Consider the following 15109-nt stretch of genomic DNA (forward strand, 5'->3'; position numbering starts at 1 on the left):
TCATAAAAGATTTCAAAATATGAAAAGATTTCAGAATAAAACATGGCAAAGAAGGTCAGCTACAGAATGTGCATTTAATGCAGCAAAGTAAACAACAAAATCTTAAACATTTCCAAAGAAAGCTTTACTAAAAGAAGTCAAATATTAAAATGCGCATTAAAAACAGCATAACTGAGAATGGAATAAAATATAAGCACGGGGCATACCTGCTGCCGTTGCTGCCAATCCTGCCAATGGTGGTTCGTGGTGGGTGGAAGCTCAGGTTCAATGGCTTGTGTTTACACTGAGAGGTAGGCCAGAGCTAGAGCAAGGGTCAAGGGAGGCTGGAGTTGTAGTCCCAGTAACCAGGTTCCCCACCAATGATCTAGTACAGTGGTTTTCAACCAGTGTGCCATGGCACCCTGTGGTGCCTTGAATGGTGGTCAGAGGTGCTGCAGGCAACACTGGCCTCTGTCCCTCTTTCATTCCCTCCCCTTCTCTGATGCCTTCTCATGTCTCTGCCTCCCAAAGTCTTGCCTAGCTGTTTGTTGCAGCAGCCCTGGCGACAAGCTCTCCAAGCGAATGGCGCCTCTGGGGCTGGCCATGGGGTGCTTCCCAAACCCCTGTGGGGCAGTGTGAGGAGGCACCTCTCTTTAGGGCAGGGGGAGCAGTTCAGAGACCAGGGGCGGCTGCCCAGAGGACTCCCAAGGAGAGGGGAGAAGAGAAGAACACTCCACAAGGGAGGGTGTTCGGAAAAGGGTAAAGAGCTGCTGGTTCTGCAGGCAAGGGGTTACATAACTGGGCTCCTGAGCCCCACAGGGGTGCCAAAGAAAGTATGTGGTTGGTCAAGGGAGCCATGGATCCCAAAAGATTGAAAAACTCTGATATAGTAGATGACCAGAGCCAGGCTGATGTCTCTGCAGAAAACCAAAGAGGCTGTTACTTCATGAAAAGTGCTTTTAGTGATGAATTAAGCAAAGCAAATGTAATTATGCAGAATGTTTGGAGTTTCCTGGCTGTGGAACCCAAAGTTAAGAGTATAGCATTCTACAGAACCCTTCTTGCTCTGATCTTAATGCAGAAAACTCCACGTTGCTTTCTAGTGAATCTGAGGCATTCATCCCTGCACAGGTTCATCAAGAAGCAGGGCCTAGACAGACTTTTCCACGAGTGCGACTCTCACATGTGGCGGCTGGGCGAACGGCAGATCCCAGAGGGCATCGTGGTGGACGGCGGCTCGGATTGGTTCGCCCTCACTCGAAGCTTTGTGGAATATGTGGTCTATACCAGTGACCGGCTGGTCTCCCAGCTACGGCAGTTCTACACCTACACGCTTCTCCCAGCAGAGGTGGGTTGGCTGGTATCTCCGATTGCGTTCCTCCCCAGTTCATTTGGTGTTGGGGTTGCCATGTTGCTCACTGTGGTTCTTCCTCCTTCCTTCCCTCCTCTCTCTCTCTCTCTCTCTCTCTCTCTCTCTCTCTCTCTCTCTCTCTGTTTACAGTCCTTCTTCCACACTGTCCTGGAGAACAGCCACGCCTGTGAGACCCTTGTAGACAACAACCTCCGGGTGACAAACTGGAACCGCAAGCTGGGCTGCAAATGCCAGTATAAACACATAGTGGACTGGTGCGGCTGCTCCCCGAATGACTTCAAGCCACAGGACTTCCTGCGGCTACAGGTGCCCCAAGCATTCCCTCTTTTCTCCCTCCCTCCCTCTCTTTCTCCTGAAATTAGGTTTCACTCCTGCTCTCAAGAGTTGATTTGTCTCCCCTATTCCTCTTCTGCAGTAATCAAAGTAACTCAGCTTCTCTCCCATCCATGGGCTTTATTGTATTGGTCGCTCTGAATTAGTACTTCTAAAGTGGTGCTGCTTACTCCCACTGTTGTATCTAGAGTGCTTGTAGCAGCAGTGGGGAGAGACATCCAGCCTGCAGTCCTAATTTGGCCGACCACACCCTTCCAGTTGGCCTGCGAATGGTGTTAGAAACTCAGATAGAAGAGGAAGAGTTTGGATTTGATATCCCGCTTTATCACTACCCTAAGGAGTCTCAAAACAGCTAACAATCTCCTTTCCCTTCCTCCCTCACAACACTCTGTGAGGTGAGTGAGGCTGAGAGACTTCAGAGAAGTGGGACTAGCTTAAGGTCACCCAGCAGCTGCATGTGGAGGAGCGGAGACGCGGACCCGGTTCACCAGATTACGAGTCTATCACTTTTAACCACTACACCATACTGGCTCTCATATATAAGCTAGGTGCCAAATGGCTCCTTTAACCAGGGTTACAGTCGCCAAAACAGAATGCCGAGTTGCAATGGGGGGGGCAGGCAGCTAGCTGGAAAGTCATATTTTTCAATATGACTTTTTGGTTCCTAAAATTCATTCTGACTGTGCAGATAAAATATAGTGGATAAAATTCTGCAGGATCTGTTTCTAGTGTGTGAAAACAATCCAAGATCCAAGGAACCTAAGGTATTCACCTCCAGATGATGGACACCCCAGGTGCTATCCTGGCACCCGGGCATCTTCACTTGGTCAGAAGTGACCAATAGCCAGGTGCAAAATGCGCCTGGCTAATTTCAAATGCTGCATGCGAGCCCCTTTCTAGCACCCCTTTTTGCCTCTGGCCCTGCCTACCATTGGAATGCAATCTCTGGAGCCAAGACTGACGGTGAGTGGTGAAGAGAGCATCTAATTGCAATGGGAAGGCGAAACTTTGGGTGGCTTGGTTTTTTAAAAGTGAAAAAGGAAAGGGGCTGAATTGTGGAGGGTTGCTGAAGCACATGGCAGATGGGCATTTAGAGAGAGAGGTGGGGGTGGGGAAGGAAACATTGGGAGTGACAGAAAGTGAGCTTGAGGGGAATGAAGGGCATGTGCGGGCAGGTGGAGAGTTTTCATGCTGAGGACTTGAACCTTGTAATTGGCATGAAGTATGAGAGGAAGATAGTGCAGATGCACAAGGAGAAGGGGGTGGCACAGAATTTAAATGTGAGAGTAGATTACACAAGTTCAGAGGCCTTGACCAGCATCCAACATCAGAGCCAGAATTAATCTCTGGTGAGCTTACCGTAACACGATGCTCCTGTTGAGTGTCTCAAAAACAGACCCTGCAAGTTTGGCTCCCTTCTGATGGGCCTGTTCAGAGCCTACGAGCCGAACTGGTGCAGCAGCAGCGACCTGAATAAACAAAGTGAAAGGTGAGGTCGTAGGGTTAACAGTGGCTTCAGAGTTGTGCCTCCTGGCTGAAAATGTTATTTGAAGTCAGTTTCTATAGCTGTTTTACAAGGACTGCTTTCCAGTAGGACCCTGGCACTTGCGGTCTTTGCGGTTAACGGGTTCAAGCGGGAGTTAGGACCTCGTGGGTGTACCTACTGACCTAAATCTCTGAAGGCTCAGATCCAGATGCAGTCTTGGGTTGTGCAGCAACAGCAAACGTTGAGGACTGACTCCCCACCACCTCTTTAAAAGAGCTGCTTCTGCTCTTAGATATTTTGCCCAATCGCCACCTCTTCAAAAAAAAAAAGACAGGATTCTGCAACCAGGCAGGGTTCCTAGAAACCCAAATTGTAACAGTGATGGGATACAGATATATGCATTTTTTATTCACTTCCACCTTTCACATGGAATCTTTGTGTGTGGGTCAAGTAAAGGAGATTTATTCGGTTAGATTTCCTCCGCTTCTCCCCCCCCCCCCATTGTCCTCTCCTCGTAGTCTTATTTCTAGCATCTGCACATTGCAGATTTGAGCCTGAATCATGTTGTAAAACACACACCCTCCTCCTCCCAATGTCTGTGTGTCTTTTCAGCAAATCTCCAGACCCACCTTCTTTGCCAGGAAGTTCGAATCCACGATCAACCAGGAGGTGTTGGAGATCTTGGACTCGCATCTCTACGGTAACTACCCACCTAACACACCAGCCCTCAAGGCCTATTGGGAGAGTGTCTATGACCGCGTGGATGGGCTGAGTGGGCTCAGCGACGTCACCCTGACTGTGTACACATCCTTCTCCAGGCTGGGGCTGCGGAAAGTGACATCTGCGCAGGCACAGAAAGAGGAGAAGCTTTGCAGGTAATTCGGGCCGATTGACTGATGATAATAATAGTAATAGTAGTAGCAGGGAGTTACATTCTGTGGCCAGTTAGGAGAGCTTTTGTCTGCAGACTCCTGGGCCGCCTTCTTGGCTTGACTCTCTGCTCCCACAGCAGCGTGTGGCACTCTGCGCCTTTGGAGATGGGCCGAACGTCAACGGCAATATGCCTCTGAAGGCCAGTTGTTTGGAATTGCAAGTGGGGAGTGTGCCTGCTTGGGATAGAGTCACTATAAGAACAGGTTGCTGGACTAGATAGCAGGAGCAAGCAGGAAACCTGAAGGTTCAAGCCCTGGTATCTCCTTTCAAAAGGTCCTCAGGGTAGTATTGTCAGTTTGCATTTACAGAAAGTATTGATCCAATGTGCAGAGATATTTCCTATTCTACTTAATTCAAGAGGGTTCTGGAAGCTTCTCTGTGTGAAAGAAGCAAGCAGAAGGGTCCTGGTGTTTGGGTTATACCTTCAGAGAAGCTGAGTACAGCTGGCTTAAACTGGTTCTGTTATCTCTTCTGTCAAGGTCATGCTGACTATAATAGGAGGCCAGAAGGAGCCTGAGTTCCACTCTTCTTCTCTTTCTATCTCTTTTCCTTCTGGTGTGGTGTTCTGTACGCTTAGTGTTAAGGTTTAGATTTACTGTAAGTTTAATTTAAGTCTGCAGCAACTGGATTTCTTATGGACAGTGCCAGTCCTGAATGTATTGTATTTATGACCATTATGCTCATTTGCCTTCAGTAGCAGTAAAGCTCTGCTGCATGAAATATAATTGCCTCTGGTCTATTTTGGGGGGAATCCTGCAACGTGTTTTAAGTTTTACTCTGCTAACTATACATTGGAATCTACTCTGGATCAATATTGAGTAGAATTCCATGACAAGTATGACTGGAGAAGGGCAGTGAAAATAGACAGTACTGAGTTAGACAGATCATATGTTTTATATGGCAGTGGGCGTCCAGGAAATGAGAGGCACAAGGGGACAGGTAAGGTCTCATCAGCTGATGGCCTGCAGGAAAATGGGATCAGTCTGATAGTTCTCCTGGATTAAAAGGTGTAGGACTAGAGTCTGTGTCTTCCGACTCTGAGAAGTTACTACGGCCGTTCTGAGAGCCAGGGGAGCAGACTGGTTAAGAAACAGAACTACAAATCGGGAAGTGTGTACCAAATGGGGAAGCAGTGTGGTCCAAATTAGGCCTGCGGACTTGGAGGTTCGCCACTTTACCTCGAAATGCAAATGTTAACTTGCTCTTCCTTGCTTCCTCTCTCTAGGTTTGAGCCACAGGGCTTCCCGTCCAGTGTGCACCTGTACTTCTACGACGACCATTTCCAGGGCTACTTGGTGACTCAGGAAGTACAAAACCCTGCATCGCAGCAGGTGGAGTCTCTGGAAATGTGGGTGATGCCCCGAGGGACTCTGAAGCTAGCAGGCCGCAGCAGGCAGGCCAACCGTCTGCAGAACCTTGAGGTAGGCTTCCTGCTTCCTGTTGGTGGTCCTTCCTGGCTCAAAACTGTCAACTTGAAGATGGGGAGATACAAAAAAGAAGTTAGTTTCTGTCTCGGGAACATTCCAGTCTTAAAAAAGAAGGGTAGGCCGAGACCATGGGTGGGTTGATTCTGTTGAGTAAGCGCCAGAGTGCACTGTAGCCTCAGGGTTTGCAGCAGCTTCAGGTCGTTCATTATAGGGGAAGTCCTTTCTTCAAAAGGTAGCAGCCTCGTCCAGTAATTTCCCAACAGTCAACTTCCATTGGATGCCCTTGAGTTCTAGTATTACAAGAGAGAAAGGAAAAACTTTGCTCTGTCTGCTTTCTCTACACCCTGTATAATTTTATACACCTTTAATATATACAGAGGTTCAACTGCAACAGTCGGACTTCTAAAAAGTCATAGATAGGAAAGGCAGCTTAATCAAATCAGCACAAGAGGTGATAATAAGATGGGCTGCCCCTCTCGTCCTCCGGGTCCCTCCCTCATCTTCCTTCCTCACAGGAAGCAACAGTCAGTCACGCTAATTTCTTCTGTGAGTGTCTTTCTGCTGCAGTTGTGCAGATGGATAAAAGCGGCACACAGAAAATGCTTTGAAAAAATTAATGTTACACAAACACACACACACACACACACACACACACACACACACACCCTCTTCTCAGAACAACAGCAACAACAAAAGACACAAATATTGTAAGCTTTCCTCATAGGGAAGCTCTTGCACCCCTTTGATTGTTTTGGTTGCCCATTTCTGGAAAATATTCCAGTGTCTTTTGGTCTGTTGTAAACTTCTTAGTACAGTCATACCTTGGGTTACAGGTGCTTCAGGTTGCGTTTTTTCAGGTTACGGACCCTCCGAAACCCAGAAGTACTGGAATGGGTTACTTCCGGGTTTCGGCGGGCGCGCATGTGCAGAGGCGCTAAATTGCACTTTGTGCATGCACAGAAGCACCGAATCACAACCCGTGTGTGCACAGTTGCACCGCTGCGGGTTGCGAATGCTGCGGGTTGCAAAAGTGCATCCTGCACGGATCACGTTCACAACCTGAACGTCTGCTGTACAACCATTGTTGGCCCAAGCCCTCGCTTTGGGGCAGGTTCTAAGTGTTATATCTGGCTGTTGGAGAGTCTACCATAGCATGATGAAAAACGAGTTTATTAATTATCCCATAGTGTGTGTGTGTGTGGTGTTTCCCATTCTGAGTGTTCCTCTCCTTCCCTTCCGCAGGTAGGTACCGAGTGGGACCCAAAAGAGAGGATCTTCCGCAATTTTGGTGGCTTGATTGGACCTTTTGATGAGCCGGTGGCCATGCAGAAATGGGCCCGGGGCCCCAACCTCACAGCCACCGTCGTTTGGATTGACCCCACCTATGTCATTGCCACCTCCTACGACATTGCAGTGGACGCAGAGGCAGAATTCACGCAGTACAAGCCTCCCCTCAACCGGCCTCTTCGCCCAGGTGTGTGGACCATCCGACTCCTCCAGTTCTGGGAGCCCCTGGGTGAGAGCCAGTTCCTGGTTGTCCCACAGACCTTCAACCGCAAGCAGCCTCTCAGGAAAGGTGAGGGGGGGAGCTAAGGGGTGGGGGGAGGGAACTGTTGCTTTGCAGTTCCCAAACAAAAGCATACACTCCAGCCCATGCTAGCTTTGTGCTGAGTGTCCCTGTGTGATACTCCTGTTTCTAAATCCACTTTTGTCTCATTCACGCGTTGCATTTGTGGCAGTGCACAAAAAACATAATATTTGAGTAGGCCGTCAGAAGTCGGTTTTGACTTCACGGTTCTTTTCTTCGGGCCCGTCTGCAGTTGCGCTCTCCGTGTCCTCTTGAGCTGGTTCTCAAGCAGCCTTCTCACATTTATACTTGTGATTTTAAATCTCTGCAGCACAGGGTAATATGCACTGCACAAACCTGAACCTGGTCAAAGGGTTCTGCAGTGCAGTCCTAAAGCACATTTATTTGAAAGTCTTTTGAGGAAACTTACTCCCAAGTAAGCATTAATAGGATTGCAGCCCTAGAATTTCAGTGAAGGGGTGACACGTGGCAGTGGCAAGAACAGCCAGGGGTACCTCCCACCACCCAAAAGTCATTGCGCGTGGTACCTCTAAACATGCACAGTTTGGTTTTAGGGGAACGTTAGTAGAGCCTGTGATGGCTGCCTCCATTTCCTGTAGGATGGACAGCTTGGCCCCCTAAAAGCCAATGAACTGAGGTGGTGGTCCAGACATGAGGTATACAGCGTATCTTAACAGCTTATGCACACTCTGGCACCTCTCTCATCCCTTTATTTTTGCTGCATGTGCCTCTGTGGAATTACTTGCACAGCCCGAGCCTACCCATGCCGCATGCTGCTTTTTGAGTGAGCTTGCACAGGGTTTTATTGAAAAGTGTGTATGTGGAACAAAGGGAGAAGGAAGTCAGGGCCTTCTTTTGTATTTTAAGCAAGCAACTCGGCACCCCCGGGATTTCAGGAAATCAGCTCTCTGTTATCCACCACAATTGCTGGCTGGGGAGTCGGGGAGGGGGTAAACAATTTGGGGGAAAGGAAGAGGCTGCCAGGGAACGTTCTCTCTCAGCGCAACACGCTGAGGCGAGTAGCGAAAACGTGGGAGGCTGGTGGAAGGGTAGAGCAGCAGGCACTGGAGGAAGGGAATTGTTGAGGCAAAAGGAGGGGGGGAGAACCCATGGATCCCATTGTGCTCCTTGTCAAGAGGGGGGAAAGGAAGCCACTTGAGTCGGGAGAGTGAGCAGTTAGACTGTGTGCAAGTGGCAGTGGCTCTAACAACACAGGAGCTTTCTTAAGCAAGGAAACATGCACACAAAACTTGGCTCAGCCAGAGGTGAGCTGAGCCCTTCCTTCCCTCTCCACCAGCAGAGGGGGACAAGGCAGGCAAGCCGGTTCGCCCACCACCTGACTGCTGGTCTGAGGGACCAGGCAAAGTGTAGGGCAGCTGCCACTGCTACTGTCCCACCCAAGATACAGTGCAACCCCTGCCCGCGGCGGTAGGCAGACCAACCTTCTGTTTGTTGCAACTGCAACAAGTAAGGCAGGCCAGCTTCCTGTAAGAAGTGATGGCGTTGCACTGCTTCTGTGTTCAGCTTCAAGGCAGCTTTGGTTGCTTCTGCCTTGCCATCGGCTTTGCTGCTTCACCGTTCTTCCTGACTCCTTCCTGTCCAATTAGAAGACAGAAAGAAAGTGAAGCAGTTCAGTGGAGGCAAATGAGGGAGGGAGGGGCAATGCAACTTAATGCTGATTTTCTTTCCTTGCTTTTCCTGGCCTTGGTGGCCTGCCCCACCTAGAGACAGGCTATACAGTGGTACCTTGGGTTAAGTACTTAATTCGTTCCAGAGGTCCATTCTTAACCTGAAACTGTTCTTAACCTGAAGCCCCACTTTAGCTAATGGGGCCTCCTGCTGCACCGCGCCGCCGGAGCATGATTTCTGTTCTCAACCTGAAGCAAAGTTCTTAACCTGAGGTACTATCTCTGGGTTAGCAGAGTCTGTAACCTGAAGCGTCTGTAACCTGAAGCCCTCCAGATGTTTTGGGACTACAAATCCCATCATTCCTAGCTAACAGGACCAGTGGTCAGGGATGATGGGAGTTGTAGCCCCAAGACATCTGAAGGGACAAGTTTGCCTGTGCCTGGCCTAGCTACCTGCCTCACTGCCCACCAGTGTTGAGGATGCGGAATGGATCTATTGCGGAATACTATTTCTGGATTAGCGGAGTCTGTAACCTGAAGTGTCTGTAACCTGAAGCGTATGTAACCCAAGGTACTACTGTAATGTATTATTATGAGCCTGGAGCAGGTATGGGGAACCTTTTGCCCTCCAGATGTTGCTTGACCAAAAGTCCCATCATCGTTGGCCGTTGGTCATGCTGGAGCAACACCTGGTTCCCCACACCTGGCCTAGAGAAAAGGTTAGCCAAAGCCTGCTTCGTTGGAGGGGTTTGTGGCGCACTTGGGCCTGCGTGTGCCCCCAGCTAACTGCCTTTCCCTCTTGTGTCCTGTCCCAGACGATGGCAAGTGGCTTCACGCTGGTCCTCCTCGAAATGAGTACATGGAGCAGAACTTCCAGGGCCTGGCTGGGATCTTGAGCCTCCCCCGCTTGGACGAAACAGGACGAGCCTCCCACCGGCACACGCAGCTCATTGGCAAGGCTCTTGAGAACTGGACGGACAGCAGCATCGGCAGCTTCTGGTCGGTGGCTGCCCTCTGCGTGGCAAGCCCCTCCAGCTGCTCCACCCTGGAGCTCTGTAGCAAAACCTCCTGGAGCTCGCTCTCCCCGGACCCCAAGTCAGAACTGGGGGCCATCAAGCCCGACGGGCGGCTGAGGTAGCAGGGGCCGCCGGCAGCACATTGTTGGGATCAAGGAAGCATCCCCTCGTGGCAGGGTGTGGGGTTGGGCGCACAGGCCCCCTCCTCTCCGCAGGGCAAACGCTCGAGACTTCGTCATCCTGTGAAAATGTACCATCCTCACGTGAACGGGATCTTCTCCAGCAGAGCAGGAAACTCTTATTGGCTGTCGGCAGCGCAAAGGTGGTGTGGAGGCAGAGGCCCCGCCCACCCGTTCTCAGGATTGGCTGGAGAGACGGTGAAGCGGATAGGGGAGGGGCTACCTGTATTTACACGAGTCCCGAGCATTGGAAGCTCTCTTTCTAGTCTGGCAGGTGAGCTCTCAGCTTCCTGGCTGCAGCGCACCTGAGCCGGCGTGCCCTCCTCACCTCTGGGTGATGCTCTGCAAGATCCAGGACTCTTTGTTCCCAAATGGTTGCTGGCAGAGGATTCTGGGAAATGGCCAGATGGGGGTAGATGGGGGAATGCAGGCAACCAGGCCGTCACTTTAACCGGGTCTGTGTCCTCTGAGCAGCTGTGCCTGGCTTGGCAGCCCTGTTTCTCATCTCCCAAACCCATCCTTTTAGTTCTTATTTTTTTACAAATGTGTTATGTATATATGAGACGAAAGTGCAATAGCGACGGCGGTCATCCTGCCCCTCTGCCTCTAGAGGTGGGGTGGGGAGCATTTCAGTGTTCCCATTGTCTTCTTCTTACACTGTAACATGATTTTTGTCCTCCTTGCTGATTCCGGTAGGGGTGGGGAGAGGGTGGAACATTTGTGTTTCCCTCCTAGCAGTGCTAGGAGCTTAGATCTTGCTGCTGACGTTGGAGAGAGCTTCTCTCTTTTTATTTTTTTATTTTTATTTTTATTTTTTGCAGCTCAGAGCTGCCTACCCTCCTGGTTGGAAGCAAGGAAGGGATTTGTCCCCTCTGGCAGCTGTGCCAAGGCTCCCCCTGAATGGAGCTGCCCACTGTGCCAAACCACCACCTGCCAGTACCCCATTGTACTGTGCCTCATTCTCAAGCCTCGCCATCTACCTTGCCTATTCCCCTTCTCCCTTTGGCTTGAAATCTGGCTGTGTTTTGCGTCTTGGTGGCACATTGCAGAGCTAGCTAAATGGCCCAGCCTGTCCCATCCAAAGGGCCTTATTAAGCCAGGTTTATTAAGGTTTATTATAAAGTCAAGGTTGTCTTGACGTCTGATGCAAGGCAGGAAATCCCTTCGTTTTCCGAATGAATTTTCTTGTCTCTGGATATTTGTTACCCCTGGTACCACTGCCAGAATGGATAGTCAACTCTGACCTACATCCTTCCCCCCTCCCAGTGTGTCAACTGTTTAATGTGGATTTTCCCCCCTTTCCTTTTTTTTTAACATTGTCAAATCAGGCAGCATCGTTTGTGACCTCACACACACACACACACAACCTACACCTACTTTGAATGGCTAATTTAGCCCTCTGAAGCTGTATACTTCCCAGCCAAAAACAGTGTTCCCATGCACCGGGAGTGACCTTAATTCTGTACTGAATGTTGTCTGATGTCCAGTCTTATTTCTTATCCTGATCTGATCTTTCAACCATATCCCAGTTCCTGAGTAAACCACCCCCAGTTGAACTGGGGACACCAATGTCTGGGACCCCTTAATGGTTGCTGTTGAAATAGAAGTGTTAAGACAAAATAGTCTGCTTTGGAGAGTATCTCTCTCTCTGTCTCTCTCGCTCACACACACACACACACACACCGTCTCTCTCTTTTGTTTTGTTTTAAGTGTGCCATATCAGAAAGAACACACAGACGACTTGACATGATGAGGAGCTGTTGATGCTGCCTCTGGAAAACCTCTTTAGGAGGTGGTCGAAACGGACTTGAGGTGCAGAGTTTTGATATAGTCCCAGTAAGATGTTTGGAAAGTTCTGATCTCAGGGGTTATTTGGTCTGAGCCTTTCAAGGCAGTTAACTTCCCTGCATTTCTTCAAAACGTTCTGCTTGTTTCCTTTATTCTGTTCTTGGATTGGAAGTGCAGATCACAAATGACCTCTGTTTGTTCGTTTGTTTGTTTTTTTAAAAAAAAAGTTCTTTGATTTCAAGAGCTGTGCTGGTGCTAAAAAGAATATTTGAAAATGGAAGATTTTTTTGTGAGTGGGGTTTGCCAGACCCATAGCACACAGATTCTTCTTTGGCCTGAGCTCCTAGCAGGGCTCATTGCCCACCCCTACCCCCAGGGCACAACCTTCTCCGTTTCCAGCGATACAGTGTGATGTCGGGGTACCTTTGTCTGGAAAAGGGACTCATAAAGCGTGTTGTGCGTTCTGAGCCAAGGGGGTGAACTAGGCAGGGCTTGAATTGAAACCTGTTCCAAAGAATGAGTGCTGAAAGCTTTGTGTTGGAAGCATTATGTTAAAAGTTGTCTTAAATATGCAACACAAATATATCTATATCTCTACGGTGTGAAGAGTGAATTCTTGCAGCTGGCTGCCTTTCGTTTCGTTTCAGATTGGACAGATATGATTAATAGAATTTACACCCCATCACTCATCACAAGTGATCTTGGAGCCAGTCACTTCTCCGGGTGCATTCAAGAAACGTAACATTGGTTCCTTGGGTGGCCTGGTGTGTACCAAAAGAGTCTGCCGGCACCAGACTGAGATGTTTGGAGAAAAAAGGCCAGTGGCCAAAGTCAGCTGCCATAGCGCTCCAGCATCTTGCATCAGCTGGTGGCGCAGGAAACCCAGTCGCTGCCTCCGACTTGATCCCTTTGAACTCCAGGCAAACACTGTGGCTGAGAATTGAGTTGGGGGGATGCAGTCTGTGCAAGATTTCCTCCCCTTTCTCCTACTGCCTATGACCTCTCCCTAGCTGGAGTATTTGACTGTTCTTGTTGCCAATTCTTCACGCATACCATTTACTCACGTTCCACACCTGGGCGCGTGTAACTCCTTTAGCAAATACCATGCCAACCAAGATGATTCAAGTCCAATTTGCATTCTATATTCTGCATGCACAAATTGGATTCCTGAGCATTTGCAATTTTGAAAGGTGTGTGTGTGTGTGTGTGTGTGTGTGTGTGTGTGTGTGTAGAATCCCCTAGACCAGGGTTTCCCAGCTGTTTTTTTGGACTACAACTCCCATCATCCCTAGGTAGCAGAACCAGTGGTTGGGCATGATGGGAATTGTAGTCCAAAAACAGCTGGAGACCCAAGTTTGGGAAATAGCCATAAGTTTTAAGCCTTGTAGTGAAACTTGCTAGCTCAGAGCACAGCCTTATAAGATGGGAGTGTTAACAGCATAGAATCAACAAAATTACAGTAATGAAACAAGTATAGAATAATACATCATATTCAGATGATCAGCTTTAAAACCTTGGGAGCATGCAGCACTACTAAGAAGGTCTTCAAGGATCTAGGTGTCCAGGCAGGGATTTATGAGGCAAGGGGTAACCTGATCTGGAGTTCTTCAGGGCTTTATATGCCAATAACAAGATGATAAACTTGGCCCGATATCGTATTGACAACCATAAACAAATTCCAGCCCTAACATTTATATGAGGGGAGAAAGTGCATGCAAGATATTTGCAAATTTTATTCATACCCACATCACTAATTCTGTGGGGTCTCTGGTGCGCTATATCATCACGGCGTTGCCAGGTACCGTACGAAGTCCTTATCCCTGCCTTGCAAAAGAACTGAATGAATTAATCTTTGCAAAGCGTTCAGAGGCCCCTTTGCACAAAAATTGGTGTAGCACTGTCAGGCGTGATTAACCTTGCCATATTTCCCTTTATTACCAACCTGTGCACTGCTGCACTCCGGGGTGCGAAGTGAGGCTGCCCACGCTCTGATATTATAATCATCTTTTAATGAGTCTAATGAGAGCTGATCGAGTAAATGTGGCACTTTTCCAAGCCATTCAGCAAAGAGATTTTTGTAACGGCACCAAGGAGACTACTTCCATTTATTGGTAAATGGGGGGGGGCGGGGAGTGTTAAACAAAACCAGCTTATGCTTTGGGGCCATATTTTTCTAGCTGCTGTGTATGCAAAAGTACACAGCTGTTGGGTTCTTTAACGCCGTAGCTGCTGCACTAGGTCTGCCTATATAACCACATTGGTTTCATTCTTTGGGGCTAATGTAGCAAAAATCCTCTCAATCAGGGTTGGTCAGCTGGTGTTGGTGGTGAGCAAAAGACCCACAGCTTGGTTTTTGATGGGCTATCACCACCTGATCCCATTTTGGTTCTTCACGTGCTCTGCAAGGCTCTCACTGCAAGGAAAGACAATGCCTTGTCATTCAAATGGAAGCTGGTGAGATTGGCATCTGAATCTTAGTTCAACATGAGTGAGGGGACAGGATCCTCCACTCTCTGAAGGCAGCTGGCTAAATTAAGTGGCACAGGGCAGTTCTGTCATCCAGCATCTGCTGCCTGAGATAACTCCCTTACCCTGCCTAATAGTAGAGCCGGCTCTGAACCTCTTACACACACACACACACACACACACAAGCTGTGACCTCTGATATCTGCCAAGTGCCAAGAAGTAAGAATCTTAAGATTTCTTCTTTGCAAATGCGAGCATCCTTCACAGTTTGACGATGAGCACTCTAAAATCTGTAGAAGACAATGGTCCCTGCTTTGTATCACAGGAGAGCTGATGGTATCGTGGATGATTCACTGAATCATCTGAATAGGATTCACTGAACTTCATAAAAGCTGTAGTCTGCTTCTGATTCAAGTAATGTATGTTGTTGGTCTTTATTTCAGTTTTGGGAGGGGCACAAATACAGTGGTACTTCGGGTTAAGTACTTAATTCGTTCTGGAGGTTCGTTCATAACCTGAAACTGTTCTTAACCTGAGGTTCCACTTTAGCTAATGGGGCCTCCCGCTGCCGCTGCACGATTTCTGTTCTCATCCTGAAGCAAAGTTCTTAACCCAAGGTACTATCTCTGGGTTAGCGGAGTCTGTAACCTGAAGTATATGTGACCCGAGGTACCACTGTAGAACAATTACAAATGATTGCCGTAGCTGAAAAGTGTGTACTGGCTGTGTTGCGATCTCTTCACCATGCCTTCAGTGTGGAAGCAAGAGTTGCTTTCTAAAGGCCTGGTTCTAGAAAAACGGTCATTCTACCTTGTCCAATAATGGTGAGGTCTAAAGAATTTCCCAGTTGTGCTGGGCTGGACTGCCCTTTTCTCATCTGCACAAGCAAGTTGAAGTTTCTTGCACTGTAGAAC

General features: G+C 48.7%; 1 protein-coding gene across 4 annotated transcripts in view; it reads left to right on the forward strand.

The window, feature by feature from the left end:
• XYLT2 (xylosyltransferase 2) overlaps positions 1-12326 on the forward strand; it is a 34415-nt gene extending 22089 nt beyond the window's left edge. For 2 of the 4 annotated variants that reach the window (XM_083598126.1, XM_083598127.1), the window contains exons 6-11: positions 1111-1327; positions 1481-1657; positions 3783-4045; positions 5329-5524; positions 6773-7106; positions 9562-12326. In XM_083598126.1, the coding sequence (XP_083454252.1) occupies positions 1111-1327; positions 1481-1657; positions 3783-4045; positions 5329-5524; positions 6773-7106; positions 9562-9884 (1510 nt within the window). In that variant the 3' untranslated portion in view covers positions 9885-12326. The remainder of the gene's footprint in view (positions 1-1110; positions 1328-1480; positions 1658-3782; positions 4046-5328; positions 5525-6772; positions 7107-9561) is intronic. The other 2 variants (XM_083598129.1, XM_083598128.1) reach the window with 1 other exon arrangement.
• The last annotated feature ends 2783 nt before the right edge of the window (positions 12327-15109 follow it).

This window comes from Podarcis filfolensis (genome assembly GCF_964270895.1).
Source record: "Podarcis filfolensis genome assembly, chromosome: 2".
Classification (NCBI taxonomy): domain Eukaryota; kingdom Metazoa; phylum Chordata; class Lepidosauria; order Squamata; family Lacertidae; genus Podarcis; species Podarcis filfolensis.